Source organism: Salvelinus sp. IW2-2015, unplaced genomic scaffold (assembly GCF_002910315.2).
Source record: "Salvelinus sp. IW2-2015 unplaced genomic scaffold, ASM291031v2 Un_scaffold2926, whole genome shotgun sequence".
NCBI classification, from domain to species: Eukaryota; Metazoa; Chordata; class Actinopteri; order Salmoniformes; family Salmonidae; genus Salvelinus; species Salvelinus sp. IW2-2015.
Genome location: NW_019944222.1, coordinates 1 through 20,498, shown reverse-complemented (window position 1 = coordinate 20,498; position 20,498 = coordinate 1). Strand labels below are relative to the sequence as shown.

The following is a 20,498-nucleotide window of genomic DNA, read 5'->3' as shown; positions in this document are numbered from 1 at the left end:
AATGAGAACGTCTGGATACGTGAGTAAACTCATATAATCCATCGTCCTTGCATTAGTTAACACAAATTTGCCCTGCTCTATCAACTCCACTATTTTATGATGAGTGCTGATAATTACCGGATATCCCATGGTTATAGTTGACGCTTTGTCATATGCATAATGCAACGCTGCCAATCCTTGATAAAACGGTGGGTATCCTGAGCTACCGGATCTAATTTAGAGCTATAATAGGCAATAGGTTGTTTCTTCCACTACATGTTTCTTGCATAAGAACAGCTGCTGCATAATTGTTGACCTGTTTGCGACGTATAACAAGAATGGTTTCGTGTAATCTGGGGTTGCTAGAGCTGGTGCTGTTTGCATTTCTGTTTTTGAGTGTTTTCAAATGCAACCAACGCATCAGTGTTCCAATCTAGTCTTGCTCTTAGATTAAGCTGTCCAGCTTCTTTCATTATTTCTCTCAGAGGAGCTGTTTTAACTACATTCTTCTATCCAATCAGAGCTAAACCCTGTCATTCCCAAAAAGGTCATCATTTGAGCTACTGTTTGTGGCAAGGGTGCTTTGCTAATACCCTCTAGCTGTCCTGGGGCTATTGCTTTGGTTCCATGAGCTATTGTTCTGCCTAAGTACTCAACTTGTGGTTGACAGTACTGTAGTTTTGTTTTAGAGACTTTGTGTCCCCCCTCAGCTAGTCGCTGCAGTACTTTTATTGAGTCAGAATGACATTGTTCCAGAGTTGAGGCACAGATCAACAGGTCATCCACATATTGGATCAGTGTGCCATCTAACATTAATTCCTCCAAATCAGCTCTCAATATCTGATTGAAAAGATGCTTAAATCCTTGTGGCGTTCTAGTATAAGACAGAGTTTTGCCCCTATATCTAAACGCAAACAAATGTCTGCACTCCTCCGCCAGGGGTATACTAAAAAACGCTCCACATAGGTCAATAACCGTGAAGTATTTGGCATCCGGGGGAACATTGGTCAGCAGCGTGTGAGGGTTTGGGACTTCAGCAGGACAATCCTATCGTTATCGTTAATAGCTCTTAGGTCATGGACCAGTCTCCATTTTTTACCATCGGCTTTAAGAACAGGTAGCAAGGGTGTATTGCAACAACTGGGCATCTCTATCAATACACCTGCCCTGAGCAGTCCTTCTATTGTCAATCTTATCCCTTCTTCAGCCTCAGGCTTCATAGGATACTGGGTTTTCCATGGAAGTTTGGCATTGGGTTTTATTTTGACACAAACAGGACTAGCAGATTTAACTAGCCCGACGTCTGTATCGTGTTGCGACCATACCTCGGTTGGTATGGTCTTCTCCATTTCTGCTCTAAGTTCACTAATTAGTCCTAGTCCTTCACCTAACACTACCTGCTGGCCTGCACTAACCTCTACCTCCCTTGGATCTCCAATCAACATAGTAGTGGTAACTATTTTGATAAATGATTTATCCTTTGAATGAAAGATTAATGGATTGTCCGTTTTATCCCACCTCTTTTTCCCAGCTTCCTTCATCATTGATCCTAGATCTTTAGATGTATAACCCTGATTTACCAGTAAAGTAATGTGAGGGACAGAGTCAGAGACATTGAACCATTTCTGCACAAATTCAGACCCGTCTCCGTCCATCACATCCATTGCGGCTCCCTGCTTTCCAATAACTATATATTGAGACATTATTGGTGCTTTCCTTCCATTTGCCCCCATAACCCAAAGTTGTTCTAGTAATGGATCCTGGTGTGGGTCAAATTGCATTGTGCAATGATATTCAGAATTTGCTCTAACTGCTTTAGGTATTTGGGCCTGGATGAATTTACCCCATTTCCTGACAGTTCTATCTACATCTGCTTCAATGCCTCCTAGCCAATATACATTACCTGTTCCTTCTGTAGCCATCACTGGTAATTGTAATCCTGTTCTTTCAATTATTACTCCATCGGGAGAACATTTAATTTGTATGCCCATCTTGCATAGTGTGTCTATTCCTAATAGATTAATCTGTGTTTGATCTGACACTAAGATTGGAATTGTGACTGATTTACCGTCAGTTGTTAGACGAACTGGAGCGGTCATTGGAATTAACTGCGTATTTCCCGAGAATCCTATTGTTTTGGCATATTTACCCGACATGGGGAGATGAGAGGCATATTCTGGACTTACACATGTGTAAGTGGCTCCAGTATCTATCATCATGGGCGTACCTTTGTTTTCTATCTGAACCTGCAGTATAGGTTCTTGGTCAGCCCCTGTTGTTATTATTGGAAACTGACCCTCCCCTTTAGGATTCCCTGGGCATCCCTAGTTTTGTTGATTAGGCCCTGACCATGTGTTCACAGGGCCTGAAGGTTGGTTGGGGTTGCCCCGCCATTCGTTATTTGGATTCCAACCATTCTGATTTTGTTGGTAGTTTGGGGCATTACTTGTTGTTGGTGGTCTGCTATTTCTATTTCCTTCCGTCCGATCCTGCCATGGGCGTATAGGGCACTCTCGTCTGTTGTGCCCTGTTTGCCTACATCCCCAACAGGTGCCAGGTGGCCCTCGGGGGTCCTCGGGTCCCTTGCCTTTATCAGATTGTACATTTTTCTGTTGTTTTTTCCCACCATTCCCCTTCGGGGGCTGTGTATACACATTTACTACTGGCGGTGCAGTTGACACTTGGGCCCGACCAGGGCCGAACAGCTGTGGCTCTCCTGGGGAGACAGCAGCCATTGTTCCCATCTTTGGCCCAGGGGTCGTGACGACAGGCTGGACTTTTCTTCTTCCCTTTGTTGGTTAGTTCATTCAACTGCAGCTGGGTCAGTCTTCTCTGAATGTCTCTCCCTTGATCCATCTGTCTCTGTTCATCCTTTCTGTGTTTCTCCACTGCGTGGACCACATAGTCACAGAATTCCCTGTAAGGTTTTGAAGTAAGTCCCACCACATCCTCCAACCTGCTTTTCACTGGCTGGGGCATGGCTTCTATCACTGAATTCCGGAAAATAGTCGTCATTAGTTCATTCCCCTCCGGATCTTGTTCTGTTTCCATCCTCCACCTTTTCAGCTGTCCATGTAGGTAGGTGGCTGGGTTTTCTGTGGCCCCGATAGCTTCACCTCTTAGTGCTTTGGGATCCACTTTTATTGGATATGCTTCTCTTAAAGCGCGCCAGATGGCTGGTCTGTATCTGTTGAACAGTAATCCATCATTTATCACTCCCCCATTTGTGCCATCGATGCCACCGTCCTGCATGATCTCTCCCATAGTACGCATGCTCGTCACCCTGGCCAGTAGTGCCCTTATGTCGCCCACCGCCAGCAAATTCCCCACTGTATGTTCTTCAAAGGTTCTGATCCATTTACCCGCCCCCTCATCTAGATCTGGTAGACGGCCAACCAACCCCTCCAGGTCCTGTGTAGCCCATGGTGTATAATGTCCCTGGGTACCTTTTATCAGAATTGGGCACTGCCCTGCATAGTAAACTTTTTCTTTCTCTGACCCCTTTCTATGAATTCCAAAATAGCCTTCTGCAGACCTACTCCTCAGGCCCTCATATGGTTTGTGAGACAGACCTTGTTTCTGCCTTCCCCTACTCTTTCCTATTTTTAACCCCTGCCCGTCACATTCCTCCAGTTGCATTGACTTTTGACATCTTTCTTCTCTTTCCCCTTCATTGTATCCAACGCTCACTTCCTCTTCTTCCTCTGAATCACTGCAACTCTGTTCTTTATGATAATCTATTAACATCTCCAGGCCTTTTCTAAGGCATTCTTCCTTTCTGTCTTCTTTCCTTTTTTTTATTATATAATCTGGTGGCCCCTCACCTTCCATTCCCCTTTCTATTTCTGCCAGGGTTTGTCTCAGGCCCCCATAGCAATTGAAATCTTCCTCCATCCTAGGTTCTTTTGGAGTCCTTTTCTTGTCTTTTTCTGTTGAACGAGAGGGTGCGCGTGCTGCTTCAGGCACGGCCGTCTCTTCTCTTTCTGTTATCTTTATTTCACCTTTTATATCCATAAATAGGGGTGGGAGGTTGGTCACCCATTCTCCTTTTCTCTTCGTTGTTTTGTCATCTTTCTTCAGCATTTCTCTTGCTGTTTTCATGCTGTTCAACAAACCAGTTCCTTCTTCTTTGAACATTTTCAGTATTTCATTCTCTCTTTCTCGCTTATTCCTCCTTTTTTGTTTCTTGTCATTTGGTTTGTGGTTTTTTATCAGTGTCTCCATTTCCTCACACAGAGAGACATCCAATGTTCCCACCGCTGGCCATTTGGTGTTGAGTTTTCTTGTGCGTTTCTCCCATTTTATGGAAGTTTCTATTATTTCTTCTTTGCTCAAGGGATGTCTTGCCCCTAAGATCTCTACTGGTGTTCTAAACATTTTATTCGTTTGGGTTGTTCTGTTATTACAGTTCTAATCAATTTTTAAGATCTCTATCTAATGTCTTACTTTTACCTTTATTTATTTATATTGTCTATACTTCTTATCTCTACTCTATATTCTTGTTGTTTGATCCTATGGTAAATGTATTAATGAGGCAAGCCTCTCTTTCTTTCCTCTCTTACCCTGGCCACAATATTTTGCACCCCTCTCTGCCCTTCAGGCTATTATTAGACCGTAGATTCTTGTGAACACAGAGTGACTAGCGCCTGTTTTTTTTCCCCTCTTACTCTGTTTATACTGTTCATGAATTTTTAATGTGTCCTGGATTTCACTTATTTATCACTCTTTATCTCAACTAACCTAGATTCGTTTTTAACGTTATAGTATAATTTAGGTTTATTGGCGATTCTGCTTTCTCTTTTGTTACACACTGTTCTATTCGTATTATACTATTCGGTTAATGCCTCTTTAATTATTTTTATTTATTACTGATCTCTATTCTATATTAGAGCAATATCGTGGCGTGACCTACTGATTTACAACCCCCCGTTTAGCTAGACGGAGCGTTTCTTATCAGCAGGATTTCTTTTGCAGTTGAACGCCGCACAATCAGGCCAGCGTTCTTCCTGCGTTCTAAATATTCACCCGTTCAGTCCCCCTCTTTGGAGCGGTATCCATGAATATTTATTTACTAAATATTCACCCGTTCAGTCCCCCTCTTAGGAGCGGTATCCATGAATATTTATTTAACTACTTATTTATGTTTTAACCGTATAAGCAGGCAGCTGTAGCCCTGCGCCTGAGCCCAGCCGCTCAGCCAGAGGGTACGAACAGTCGCACTAGCCAGCCCACACAAAGCCCCCAACATGAATGGCCCAACGAGAGGGGCAGTCCGAATCACACACCCGACACGGGTCGCTCGCTCAGGTTGATTGAGGTGTGTTTACGCACATCCCAAAACAGATCCTGATACGGTCGAACCCGGCCAAGCAGAATCAGACGGAACAACTCCCCCAATCAAACCAGACACGTGGGTCCGTTCAAGCAGTCCGACCTGTGCAAATGCCCCGCCCCCTCCGCCCAAACACCCGAAGTTCACAGCTCCCGTTCACTCAGTCACTAGACATGCGTGTACATCTATATACAATTCCCAAGCTTACACATACATGCAAATTTATTGAATTTCAAAAGTTCTTTCGTTCTTATTGTTTTTAGGAAATTTGAGAGAGAGACCTACTTGACGTCCCTCCTGCTGAGACGGGATCCCTGAAGCAATCTACACAAACATTTCAACTATTGTAAGAACTTGCTTACCTTGTTATAGTTGGGTGGCCACCCTTGTTTGCCAGATTGCCCAAAGAACCCGTCGTCAGCCAAGAACGTCCCAGTCCCTGTCACTCCTGGCCAAGCTCGCCAAGTTATGTCGTGGAAAATCGGTTCAAATATAACGCTTACAAGAACTTGTGAAATCAAATAGGCTTTTAATACAGAGTATAGCAAGCCGGAATGGTCCGCGGAACACACACCGTTTCCCAGAGCCCTAGCTCTTATATTTATACACACATAGCATTATGTCCATCCCTCATGCAAATGAAGTTTCTTCCCTTAAGTCATTCGCCAGCATTATCTTTTAGTTCAGGCTTCCTGCTTGTTCACGCCCAATAACGCCCATATCTGCTTTCAGTTAGATTATAATGGTGGCCGGACCCTCTCTTATCCTAAAAATAATATATGTCTATCTATCCTATAGGCCTACGTCTTTTTAGAAGCAGCTGACTATGGGTCCCTCTATCATTAGTGTGTCAGCAGACCATGGGTCTCTTCCTTTCATTAATGTGTCAATGTACTCTTTGTTTTGTTTGCCTTCATTGGAATCAGCAGACTGTGTCTCTTCCTTTCATTGATGTGTCAATGTACTCTTTGTTTTGTTTGCCGTTATTGGAACCAGCAGACTCTGTGTCTCTTCCTTTCATTAATGTGTCAATGTACTCTTTGTTTTGTTTGCCTTTATTGGATTCAGCAGACTGTGTCTCTTCCTTTCATTGATGTGTCAATGTACTCTTTGTTTTGTTTGCCTTTATTGGAATCAGCAGACTCTGTGTCTCCCCTATCCTTAGTGTGTCCAGTTGTCTTAGGCGCCTATGTCTCCCTGTCTTCCTGTGGTCTGTTTTTAATGTTCAGCTGTCCTATATGTCTATGTGCTGTCCTATACGTCTATGTGCTGTCCTATACATCTATGTGTTATCTATGTGTCTCATTTACTCCCACACCTGTTACTGTTGTTATCAGACCTCCTGTATAACTGTTCTGTTGTTATCAGACCTCCTGTATAACTGTCCTGTTGTTATCAGACCTCCTGTATAACTGTCCTGTTATCAGACCTCCTGTATAACTGTCCTGTTGTTATCAGACCTCTTGTATAACTGTCCTGTTGTTATCAGACCTCCTGTATAACTGTCCTGTTGTATCAGACCTCCTGTATACTGTCCTGTTACGTTGTTATCAGACCTCCTGTATATCTGTCCTGTTACTGTTGTTATCAGACCTTTCCTGTATATCTGTTACTGTTCTTATCAGACTCCTGTATATATCTGTCCTGTTAGTGTTGTTATCAGACCTCCTGTATAACTGTCCTGTTGTTATCAGACTCCTGTATATCTGTCCTGTTGTTATCAGACCTCCTGTATAACTGTCCTGTTGTTATCAGACCTCCTGTATATCTGTCCTGTTACTGTTCTTATCAGACTCCTGTATATATCTGTCCTGTTCCTGTTCTTATCAGACCTCCTGTATATATCTGTCCTGTTACTGTTGTTATCAGACCTCCTGTATAACTGTCCGGTTGTTATCAGACCTACTGTATAACTGTCCTGTTGTTATCAGACCTCCTGTAATATCTGTCCTGTTACTGTTGTTATCAGACCTCCTGTATAATTGTCCTGTTGTTTCAGACCTCCTGTATATCTGTCCTGTTGTTATCAGACCTCCTGTATATATCTGTCCTGTTGTTATCAGACCTCCTGTATATCTGTTCTGTTATGTTGTTATCAGACCTCCTGTATATATCTGTCCTGTTACTGTTGTTATCAGACCTCCTGTATATATCTGTCCTGTTACTGTTGTTATCAGACCTCCTGTATTATTTGTCTGTTACTGTTGTTATCAGACCTCCTGTATATATCTGTCCTGTTACTGTTGTTATCAGATATTGGTTCATATACTTTATCTACACTGGACTGAGCTTGCCTGGTGAAATGAATGGCTCAATCAAATGTTTTAAGTATTATCAACAACAAAAAAAGTCAAACGATTTGAACTCAGATCTGGTTATCAAATTAATTTGATGAGGTTCTATGTATCAGGTGAGGAGGCTTTCAGACATCAATAGATAAACACAAAAAAAACTACTGGCATTGAGACAATACAATGTTCATGTTAAAAATGTTATAAGTGTCCAGATATAGACTCAGGTGAGTCCATATGTCCTTCTTCTGCTTTCTCCTCTCACAGGAAATGGAAATTACCGCCAACGAGCTGAAGAATGTACTCAACAGGGTTGTCTCCATACGTAAGACTAAGCGTGTTTCTCAATATGCATACAACCGTGCTTCACACGCTTATGTTCTGGTTCGTTCTCCGAGGAGGTTCTCTGAGGAACGTTCTCCGAGGAGGTTCTCTTGAGTAGGTTCTCCGAGGAGGTTCCATTGAGGAACGTTCTCCGAGGAGGTTCCCTTGAGGAACGTTCTCCGAGGAGGTTCACTTGAGGAGGTTCTCCGAGGAGGTTCTCTTGAGGAACGTTCTGCGAGGAGGTTCTCTTGAGGAACGTTCTGCGAGGAGGTTCACTTGAGTAGGTTCTCCGAGGAGGTTCTCTTGAGGAACGTTCTGCGAGGAGGTTCCCTTGAGGAAGTTCTCCGAGGAGGTTCCCTTGAATAGGTTCTCCGAGGAGGTTCTCTTGAGGAACGTTCTCCGAGGAGGTTCCCTTGAGTAGGTTCTCCGAGGAGGTTCTCTTGAGAACGTTCTCCGAGGAGGTTCTCTGAGTAGGTTCTCCGAGGAGGTTTCTCTTGAGGAACGTTCTCCGAGGAGGTTCTCTTGAGTACGTTCTTGTGAGGACGATAGTGTGGAAAATGCATAAAATGTCACATTTGAGAAGCACTCTGTGCTAGTGTACGGATGTGAAATGGCTAGCTAGTTAGCGTGGTGCGCGGTAATAGCGTTTCAATCGGTTACGTCACTCGCTTTGAGACCGTGAAGTAGTGGTTCCCCCTTGCTCTGCAAGGGCCGCGGCTTTTGTGGAGCGATGGGTAACGATGCTTCGTGGGTGACTGTTTGTTGATGTGTGCAGAGGGTCCCTGGTTCGCGTTACACTAACGTTAATGCATCAACGTTACCTTTGACCAAAACAGGCGAAACAAGATATACCTAAATCTTAAAGTTTTACTTCTAATTATATCAGCAAGCTATATGTGAATATGAATATGAATATGTGAATGTATACAGAGAAGTATCTCTTCTCTGTAAATACATCAATGATGTCTCTTGCTGCTGGTGAGTCTCTGATCCACCTCTACGCAGACGACACTATTCTGTATACTTCTGGCCCTTCTTTTGACACTGTGTTAACAACCCTCCAGGCGAGCTTCAATGCCATAAACTCTCCTTCCGTGGCCTCCAATTGCTCTTAAATACAAGTAAAACTTAATGCATGCTCTTCAACCGATCGCTGCCTGCACCTGCCCGCCTGTCCAACATCACTACTCTGGACGGCTCTGACTTAGAATATGTGGACAACTACAAATACCTAGGTGTCTGGTTAGACTGTAAACTCTCCTTCCAGACTCACATCAAACATCTCCAATCCAAAGTCAAATCTAGAATTGGCTTCCTATTCCGCACAAAGCATCCTTCACTCATGCTGCCAAACATACCCTTGTAAAACTGACCATCCTACCAATCCTCGACTTCGGTGATGTCATTTACAAAATAGCCTCCAAAACCCTACTCAATAAATTGGATGCAGTCTATCACAGTGCCATCCGTTTGTCACCAAAGCCCCATATACTACCCACCACTGCGACCTGTACACTCTCGTTGGCTGGCCCTCGCTTCATACTCGTCGCCAAACCCACTGGTTCCAGGTCATCTACAAGACCCTGCTAGGTAAAGTCCCCCTTATCTCAGCTCGCTGGTCACCATAGCAGCACTACCTGTAGCACGCGCTCCAGCAGGTATATCTCTCTAGTCACCCCAAACCAATTCTTCCTTTGGACGCCTCTCCTTCCAGTTTCTTGCTGCCAATGACTGGAACGAACTACAAAAATCTCTGAACTGGAAACACTTATCTCTCCCACTAGCTTTAAGCACCAGCTGTCAGAGCAGTTCATAGATTAACTGCATCCTTAATAGCCCATCTATAATTTAGCCCAAACAACTACCTCTTTACCTACTGTATTTATTTATTTATTTAGCTCCTTTGCACCCCATTATTTCTGTCTCTACTTTGCGCTTTCTCCCACTGCAAACCAACCATTCCAGTGTTTTTTAGTTTTTTATTTTACTTGCTGTGTTGTATTCACTTCGCCTCCATGGCCTTTTTATATTTTTATTTATTTATACATATATTTGTTTGCCTTCACCTCCCTTATCTCACCTCACTTGCTCACATTGTATATAGACTTATTTTTTTCACTGTATTATTGACTATATGTTTGTTTTACTCCATGTGTAACTATGTGTTGTTGTATGTGTCGAACTGCTTTGCTTTATCTTGGCCAGGTCGCAATTGTAAATGAGAACGTGTTCTCAATTTGCCTACCTGGTTAAATAAAGGTTAAATAAAAAAATAAAAAATAAAAAAAATCTAGCGAGCCAGCTAGTTTTACATGTAAAAAACGACCCAAAACTAAAAACTAATAGATGGCCAAAGTTAGCTTAAGATTTTTTGTGGGTAGCTAGCTAGCTACCAATTCTTCGTCAGTTAGCCAGCTATCTACGACACTACAGTTGGTATTGTAGGCAGGTAAACATGCCCAAATGAACACAGTATGTATTTATTAACGTATTAAAGATAAACTATTGTTGTCAGGCAATTTATGAGATGTGAATGGACAACTTTGCATTCTTTAGTCAGAGTTAAATTTCTTTCGCTTCAGCTCAAAACCAGTCGCCATTTATTTTTTCAGGAAATGTTCCGTTGTTTTTTTTTTTTTTACGTGGTTGCATTACATTATGTCAACAATCCCGGGAATATTTCAGTTGAAGATTGCGTCGATGTATGCAAACCAAGTACGCATCTAAGAAGGGCCCTCCGCGCTCCGTTTCGCATACTTTGAATTGGACTCGTTCTCTCCGACCGCTGTGCGCTCCAATTCACATGCATATTTAAGAAACATCCTAAAACTACACATTACAGTCATCTTCTGCATCCTTAGAGAAGGGCGTCAACAAGGCCCCGTTTATGTTTACGTAGTCTGTCAATGACAGAATAGCCCTGCGCTGACACTTGATTCAACTAAGTTAGGGTTTGTTAGTGATTGGTTGATTAGTTATAGTACCTCTCTCTCTCTTTCCCACAGATAAGGACCTGAACACAGAGGGTTTTAGCCTGGAGAGCTGCAGGAGCATGATCTCTCTCATGGACGTATCCTCTGTATCTGTGTTGTCTGTAGATAGAACACGGCCTGCAGAGACCCTCCCGGGTCAGGTTGTGGTGTCTGTAGATAGAGACTCTCCCAGGTCAGGTTGTCTGTAGATAGAGACCCTCCCAGGTCAGGTTGTCTGTAGATAGAGACCCTCCCAGGTCAGGTTGTGTTTGTCAGACCCTCCAGGTCAGGTTTGTGTTGTTGTAGATAGAGACCCTCCCAGGTCAGGTTGTGTTGTCTGTAGATAGAGCCACTCCCAGTCAGGTAGTGTAGTCTGTAGATAGAGACCCTCCCAGGTCAGGTTGTGTTGTCAGACCCTCCCAGGTCAGGTTGTGTTGTCTGTAGATAGAGACCCTCCCAGGTCAGGTTGTGTTGTCTGTAGATAGAGACCCTCCCAGGTCAGGTAGTGTGTCGTTAGAAAGAGACCCTCCCAGGCAGGTTGTGTTGTCAGACCCTCCCAGGTCAGGTTGTGTTTGAGACCCTCCCAGGTCAGGTTGTGTTGTCTGTAGATAGAGACCCTCCCAGGTCAGGTTGTTGTGTGCTGTAGATAGAGACCTCCCAGGTCAGGGTGTGTCTTGTCAGACCCCTCCAGGTCAGGTTGTGTTGTCTGTAGATAGAGACCCTCCCAGGTCAGGTTGTGTGTGTCTGTAGATAGAGACCCTCCCAGGTCAGGTTGTGTGTCTGTAGATAGAGACCCTCCCAGGTCAGGTTGTGTTGTGTGCAGACCCTCCCAGGTCAGTTGTGTTGTTGTCTGTAGATAGAGACCCTCCCAGGTCAGGTTGTGTTGTCAGACCCCTCCCAGGTCAGTTGTGTTTGTCTGTAGATAGAGACCCTCCCGGCAGGTCGGTTGTGTTGTCTGTAGATAGAGACCCCCTTCGCTTAAACCAGGTCAGGTAGTGTAGTCTGTAAGATAGAGACCCTCCCAGGTCAGGTTGTGTTGTCAGACCCTCCCAGGTCAGGTTTGTGTTGTCAGACCCTCCCAGGTCAGGTTGTGTTGCTGTAGAAGAGACCCTCCCAGGTCAGGTTGTGTTGTCTGTAGATAGAGACCCTCCCAGGTCAGGTTGTGTTGTCTGTAGATAGAGACCCTCCCAGGTCAGGTTGTCTGTAGATAGAGACCCTCCCAGGTCAGGTTGTCTGTAGATAGAGACCCGCCCAGGTCAGGTTGTGTTGTCTGTAGATAGAGACCCTCCCAGGTCAGGTCTCTTTGTGTTGTCTGTAGATAGAGACCCTCCCAGGTCAGGTTGTGTTGTCTGTAGATAGAGACCCTCCCAGGTCAGGTTGTGTTGTCTGTAGACAGAGACCCTCCCAGATCAGGTTGTGTAGTCTACAGCAGTGGTTCTCAAACCTCTCCTCAGGACCCCCCAGACATTTTCACAATTTAGTTGTAGTCCTGAACTAGCTCACCTTATTCACTTAGTAAAAGGGCTTGAGGATTAGTTTACAATTTGAATGAGATGTGCTCAGGAAAACATGTAGAACGTGCAGCGGTTGTGGGTCCCCATGAGAGGTCTGAATAATCTAGAGAGAACACAGCCTGTTGGGACTACAGACATGGCCTACGGCGGACAAACATCAGGGCCAAATACACCTTTTACTGCAGTAGTTCTCAGTAGCCCGTGCCCGAGGGTGTTACAGAAAATAACTGATGACGTATATTAACGTAACAACCAGGAAGTGTTGAAAAAGCTTATTCAGAGTACGTGACTTTGTTGACAGGAAGTGATTGTGAGTTTCCATGTTGACGTCCGCCCACTGTGGTCTTAACTAAAGCTAACGTCTAGATGGACGGGACTGGTAGACTTAACCTGCAGGAGTTCAGACATCTCTGGAACAAGATCAAACAGTGGCAGGTGAGAATGCTCTTCTTCATCATCCTCATCTTCTTCTTCAGAATACTGGGTTTCTCTCCACTCCCGATGACACTGTAAATAGGGTCAGATTTGTAGATTTAATAAATGCTCTGTTTCTCAGGGAATCTTTCGACACTATAGCTCGGACGAGGCTGGTATCATCAACAGCTACGAGATGAGGAATGCCGTCAACGATGCAGGTTAGTTACCAGATACGATAGAATAGAATAGACAGGTAGATTGTATCCCTGTTTCAGCATCTACAACAAGATGGAAAGACATGTCCTCTATAGCAGTGGTGTAAAGTACTTAAGTAGTACTTTAAAGTATTTTTACTTAAGTCGTTTTTTGGGGGTATCTGTACTTTACCATTTGTATTTTTGACAACTTTTACTTTAATACATTCGTAAAGAAAATAATGTACCATTTACTCCATCCATTTTTTTTATTTAACCTTTATTTAACTAGGCAAGTCAGTTAAGAACAAATTATTATTTACAATGACGGCCTACACCGGCCAAACCCGGACGATGCTGGGACAATTGTGTGCCGCCTTATGGGACTTCCAATCACGTCCGGTTGTGATACAGCCTGGATTTGAACCAGGGTGTCTGTAGTAACGCCTCACGCAGAGACGCAGTGCCTTAGAGCGCTACGCCACCCGGGACTTTCACTTTTAATTTAGTAATTTCCTGTTTACTTTTACTCAATTATGACAATTGGGTACTTTTTAATTATGACAATTGGGTACTTTTTACTTTTTTGGAAAACGGTTATGTTTATCTTACCACAGCCCTGTAGAAAGCAACTAGCCGACCTCTCCTTTCCAGGAAGGATATCATATTATGTATCTTCATAAGGGTGATTGATACCCTTTACGTTCCAGAACACTTTCAGCAATGAAGTTAACTTCTTAATAACATAGAGTACTACAGTAGATATACAGTGTATTCGGGAAGGTATTCAGACCCCTCCACCTTTTTCACACTTTGTTACGTTACAGCCTTATTCTAAAATGGATTCATCAATCTACACATAAAACCCCATAATGACATCACAATACCCCATAATGGCATCACAATACCCCATAATGGCATCACAATACCCCATAATGACGATGCAAACAGGTTTTTAGACATTTTCGCAAATTTATTAAAAATAAAATATCACATTTACATAAGTATTCAGACCATTTACTCAGTACATCGTTGAAGCACCTTTGGCAGTGATTACAACCTCAAGTCTTCTTGGGTATAACGCTACAAGCTTGGCACACCTGTATTTGGAAGGTGAACCTTCACCCCAGTCTGAGGTCCTGAGCGCTCTGGAGCAGGTTTTCATCAAGGATCTCTCTGTACTTTGCTCCATTCATCTTTCCCTAAATCCTGACTAGGATCCCCACAGCATGATGCTGCCAGCACCATGCTTCACCGTAGGGATGGTGCCAGGTTTCCTCCAGATGTGTCATGTGCATTTTACTGAGGAGTGGCTTCCTTCTATCATAAAGGCCTGATTGGTGGAGTGCTGCAGAGATGGGAGAACATTCCAGAAGGACAACCATCTCCACAGAGGAACTCTAGAGCTCTGTCAGAGTGACCATCGGGTTCTTGGTCACCTCCCTGACCAAGGCCATTCTTCCCCGATTGCTCAGTTTGGCCGGGCGGTCAGCTCTAGGAAGAGTCTTGGTGGTTCCAAACTTCTTCCATTTAAGAATAATGGAGGCCACTGTGTTCTTGGGGACCTTCAATGCTGCAGAAATGTTTTGGTACCCTTCCCCAGATCTGTGTCTCGACACAATCCTGTCTCGGAACTCTACGGACAATTCCTTCAACCTCGTGGCTTGGTTTTTGCTCTGACATGAACTGTCAACTGTGGGACCATATATATATACAGTGGGGAGAACAAGTATTTGATACACTGCCGATTTTGCAGGTTTTCCTACTTACAAAGCATGTAAAGGTCTGTAATTTTTATCATAGGTACACTTCAACCATGAGAGACGGAATCTAAAACAAAAATCCAGAAAATCACATTGTATGATTTTTAAGTAATTAATTTGCATTTTATTGCATGACATAAGTATTTGATCACCTACCAACCAGTAAGAATTCCGGCTCTCACAGACCTGTTAGTTTTTCTTTAAGAAGCCCTCCTGTTCTCCATCATTACTGTATTAACTGCACCTGTTTGAACTCGTTACCTGTATAAAAGACACCTGTCCACACACTCAAACAGACTCCAACCTCTCCACAATGGCCAAGACCACAGAGCTGTGTAAGGACATCAGGGAAAAAATTGTAGACCTGCACAAGGCTTGTGATGGGCCACAGGACAATAGGCAAGCAGCTTGGTGAGAAGGCACACTGTTGGCGCAATTATAAGAAATGGAAGAAGTTCAAGATGACGGTCAATCACCCTCGTTCTGGGGCTCCATGCAAGATCTCACCTCGTGGGGCATCAATGATCATGAGGAAGGTGAGGATCAGCCAGAACTACACGGCAGGACCTGGTCAATGACCTGAAGAGAGCTGGGCACAGTCTCAAAGAAAACCATTAGTAACACACTACGCCGTCATGGATTAAAATCCTGCAGCGCACACAGGTCCCCCTGCTCAAGCCAGCGCATGTCCGGCCCGTCTAAAGTTTGCAATGACCATCTGGATGATCCGAGGAGGAATGGGAGAAGGTCATGTGGTCTGAGACAAAAATAGAGCTTTTTGGTCTAAACTCCACTCGCCGTGTTTGGAGGAAGAAGAAGGATGAGTACAACCTCAAGACACCATCCCAACCGTGAAGCATGAGGTGGAAACATCATTCTTTGGGGATGCTTTTCTGCAAAGGGGAGGACGACTGCACCGTATTGAGGGGAGGATGGATGGGGCCATGTATGCGGAGATCTTGGCCAACAACCTGCTTCCCTCAGTAAGAGCATTGAAGATGGGTTGTGGCTGGGTCTTCCAGCATGACAACGATCCGAAACACCACAGCCAGGGCAACTAAGGAGTGGCTCCGTAAGAAGCATCTCAAGGTCTGAAGTGGCCTAGCCAGTCTCCCGACCTGAACCCAATAGAAAATCTTTGGAGGGAGCTGAAAGTCCGTATTGCCCAGCGACAGCCCCGAACCTGAAGGATCTGGAGAAGGTCTGTTGGAGGAGTGGCCAAAATCCCTGCTGCAGTGTGTGCAACCTGGTCAAGAACTACAGGAAACGTATGATCTCTGTATTGCAAACAAAGGTTTCTGTCCAGTCTACAGTCATGTCACTACTCAGTTGTTGTGTCCTTGTGCCCCGTTCAGGCTTCCGTCTCAACAATCAGCTCTATGACATCATCACAATGCGTTACGCCAACGAGGGCATGAACATAGACTTTGACAGCTTCATCAGCTGTCTGGTCCGGCTGGAAGCCATGTTCAGTAAGTCACTGACGCACTTCACCTTCGTATTCTGTCTGCCATGTTCATGTTTTATTGATTGATGAAATGGGGTGTTTTTGTTTTTTGCAGGGGCGTTCCAGGCCTTTGATCAGGATGGTACGATCAGACTTAGTGTCTTGGAGGTAAAGCTGCTAATGCTAATGCTAATGCTACACAGTATGATGATGAATAACGTGGAACAAAACATGATGTTACTATTCTTAGGGGCTGTCTTGACAGAAGATGTTTGTCGCACGCTAACTGATACTCTATGTCCGACTGATACTACCCTCTATGTCCCGACTGATACTACCTCTATGTCCCGACTGATACTACCCTCTATGTCCCGACTGATACTACCCCTCTATGTCCGACTGATACTACCCCTCTATGTCCCGACTGATACACCTCCTCTATGTCCCGACTGATACTACCCTCTATGTCCCGACTGATACTACCCCTCTATGTCCGCGACTGATCTACCCTCTATGTCCGACTGATACTACCCCTCTATGTCCGACTGATACGACCCTCTATGTCCGCTGATACGACCCCTCTATGTCCCGACTGATACTACCCCTCTATGTCCCGACTGATACTACCCCTCTATGTCCGACTGATACTACCCTCTATCGTCCGACTGATATACCCTCTATGTCCCGACTGATACTACCCCTCTATGTCCCGACTGATACTACCCCTCTATTGTCCGACTGATACTACCCCTCTATGTCCGACTGATACCTCCCTCTATGTCCCGACTGTACGACCCCTCTATGTCCCGACTGATACTACCCTCTATGTCCGACTGATACTACCCCTCTATGTCCCGACTGATACCGACCCCTCTATGTCGCCGACTGATACGACCCCTCTATGTCCCGACTGATACTACCCCTCTATGTCCCGACTGATACTACCCCTATGTCCCGACTGATACTACCCCTCTATGTCCCGACTGATACTACCCTCTATGTCCTGACTGATACTACCCCTCTATGTCCTGACTGATACTACCCCTCTATGTCCTGACTGATACACCCCTCTATGTCCCGACTGATACGACCCCTCTATGTCCCGACTGATACGACCCCTCTATGTCCCGACTGATACTACCCCTCTATGTCCTGACTGATACTACCCTCTATGTCCTGACTGATACTACCCCGCTATGTCCGACTGATACGACCTCTATGTCCCGACTGATACGACCCCTCTATGTCCCGACTGATACAACCCTCTATGTCCCGACTGATACTACGCTCTATGTCCCGACTGATACGACCCCTCTATGTCCCGACTGATACGACCCCTCTATGTCCCGACTGATAACTACCCCTCTATGTCCCACTGATACGACCCCTCTATGTCCCGACTGATACGGACCCCTCTGTCCCGACTGATACTACCCTCTATGTCCCGACTGATTACTACCCCTCTGTCCCGACTGATACTACCCCTCTATGTCCGACTGATACTACCGCCTCTATGTCCCGACTGATACGACCCCTCTATGTCCCGACTGATACGACCCCTTGTCCACTGATACTCCCCTCTATGTCCCGACTGATACGACCCCTCTATGTCCCGACTGATATACCCCTCTGTCCCGACTGATACTACCCCCTATGTCCTGACTGATACTACCCCTCTGTCCCGACTGATCTACTAGTCCGACTTCTACCCTTATGTCCCGACTGATACTACCCCTCTATGTCCCGACTGATACGACCCCTCTATGTCCCGACTGATACTAACCCCTCTAGTTCCCGACTGATACTACCCTCTAATGTCCTGACTGATCTACCCCTCTATGTCCCGACTGATATCTACCCCTCTATGTCCCGACTGATACTACCCCTCTATGTCCTGACTGATACTACCTCGGCTACCCTATGTCCCGACTGATACGACCCCTCTATGCCGCTGATAACGACCCTCTATGTCCCGACTGATACACCCTCTATGTCCGACTGATTAGTCCCTCTTGTCCCGAGTGATACTACCCTCTATGGTCCGACTGATACTACCCCTCTATGTCCCGACTGATACTACCCCTCTATGTCCCGACTGATACTACCCCTCTATGTCCCGACTGATACTACCCCTCTATGTCCCGACGTGATACGACCCCTCTATGTCCCGACTGATACGACCCCTCTATGTCCCGACTGATAACGCCCCTCTATGTCCCGACTGATACGACCCCTCTATGTCCCGACTGATACTAACCCCTCTATGTCCCGACTGATACTACCCCTTCTATGTCCCGACTGATACGACCCCTCTATGTCCCGACTGATACGACCTCTATGTCCCGACTGATACTACCCCTCTATGTCCGACTGATACTACCCTCTATGTCCCGACTGATACTACCCTCTCTATGTCCTGACTGATACTACCCCTCTATGTCCTGACTGATACGACCCCTCTATGTCCCGACTGATACGACCCCTCTATGTCCCGACTGATACTACCCCTCTATGTCCCGACTGATACTACCCCTCTATGTCCCGACTGATACTACCCTCTTGCCCGACTGATACTACCCTCTATGTCCTGACTGATACGACCCTCTATGTCCGACTGATACTCCCCTCTAGTCCTGACTGATACTACCCCTCTATGTCCCGACTGATACTACCCCTCTATGTCCCGACTGATACGACCCCTCTATGTCTCTCCTCATTGTCCAGTGGCTCCAGCTGACCATGTAATGCCTAGATGCCAGACAGGTCTTCTCAGCCGGATGTCTCCCAGGTGAGACCCTCCCACATGAACAGAGCAGAACAATATGACCAGAATGTACCTCAATACTGACTGTACCAAAAACGTAGCCCTAACCCTGCCTGTACCACCAGCTCCTTCACCCCTCAGTCCTCACATTAGCTCTTCCTACCAGTCCATCCTCACATTAGACTGCTTCCTACCAGTCCAGTCCTCACATTAGACTGCTTCCTACCAGTCCAGTCCTCACATTAGACTGCTTCCTACCAGTCCAGTCCTCACATTAGACTGCTACCTACCAGTCCTCACATTAGACTGCTACCTACTTACCAGTCCTCACATTAGACTACTTCCTACCAGTCCTCACATTAGACTGCTACCTTCCAGTCCTCACATTAGACTGCTACCTACCAGTCCAGTCCTCACATTAGACTGCTTCCTACCAGTCCAGTCCTCACATTAGACTGCTACTACCAGTCCTTACATTAGACTGCCCCTACCAGTCCTTACATTAGACTGCTACCTACCAGTCCTCACATTAGACTGCTACCTACCAGTCCATGTCTCACATTAGACTGCTACCTACCAGTCCAGTCCTCACATTAGACTGCTACCTACCAGTCCAGTCCTCACATTAGACTGCTACCTTACCTACCAGTCCTCAAATTAGACTGCTACCTTCCAGTCCTCACATTAGATGGCTACCTACCAGTCCTCACTGACTGCTACCTACCAGTCCAGTCCACACATTAGACTGCTACCTACCTACTAGTCCTCACAGACGGCTACCTACCAGTCCAGTCCTCACATTAGACTGCTACCTACCAGTCCAGTCCTCACATTAGATACTGCTACTTACCAGTCCAGTCCCTCCCTTAGACTGCTCTACCGTCAGTCCTCACATTAGACTGCTACCTACCAGTCCGTCCTCACATTAGACTGCTACCTACCTAACAGTCCTCACATTAGACTGCTTCCTACCAGTCCAGTCCTCACATTAGACTGCTACCTACCAGTCCTCACATTAGACTGCTACCTACCAGTCCAGTCCTCACATTAGACTGCTTCCTACCAGTCCAGTCCTCACATTAGACTGCCTACCTACCAGTCCTCACATTAGACTGCTACCTACCTACCAGTCCTCACAGACTGCTACCTACCAGTCAATTCCTCACATTAGACTGCTACCTACCAGTCTTCCTACATTAGACTGCTACTACCATCCTCACATTAGACTGCTACCTACCAGTCCTCACATTAGACTGCTTACCTACCAGTCCAGTCCCTCACATTAGACTGCTACCTACCAGTCCAGTCCTCACATTAGACTGCTACCTACCAGTCCAGTCCTCACATTAGACTGCTACCTACCAGTCCTCACATTAGACTGCTACCATAACCTACAGTCCTCACATTAGACTGCTTACCTACAGTCCAGTCCTCACATTAGACTGCTACCTACCAGTCCTCACATTAGACTGCTACCTACCAGTCCAGTCCTCACATTAGA

General features: G+C 45.4%; 1 protein-coding gene across 1 annotated transcript in view; it reads left to right on the top strand.

The window, feature by feature from the left end:
* The window catches only part of LOC112075004 (calpain-3-like), a 42,743-nt gene extending 23,636 nt beyond the window's left edge, over positions 1-19,107 (top strand). Inside the window, exons 4-10 of the mRNA XM_070440735.1 lie at positions 7,870-7,927; positions 10,932-10,996; positions 12,779-12,847; positions 12,969-13,047; positions 16,142-16,258; positions 16,349-16,401; positions 18,958-19,107. Of these exons, the coding sequence (XP_070296836.1) occupies positions 7,870-7,927; positions 10,932-10,996; positions 12,779-12,847; positions 12,969-13,047; positions 16,142-16,258; positions 16,349-16,401; positions 18,958-18,978 (462 nt within the window). The 3' untranslated portion in view covers positions 18,979-19,107. The remainder of the gene's footprint in view (positions 1-7,869; positions 7,928-10,931; positions 10,997-12,778; positions 12,848-12,968; positions 13,048-16,141; positions 16,259-16,348; positions 16,402-18,957) is intronic.
* Positions 19,108-20,498: the final 1,391 nt, after the last annotated feature.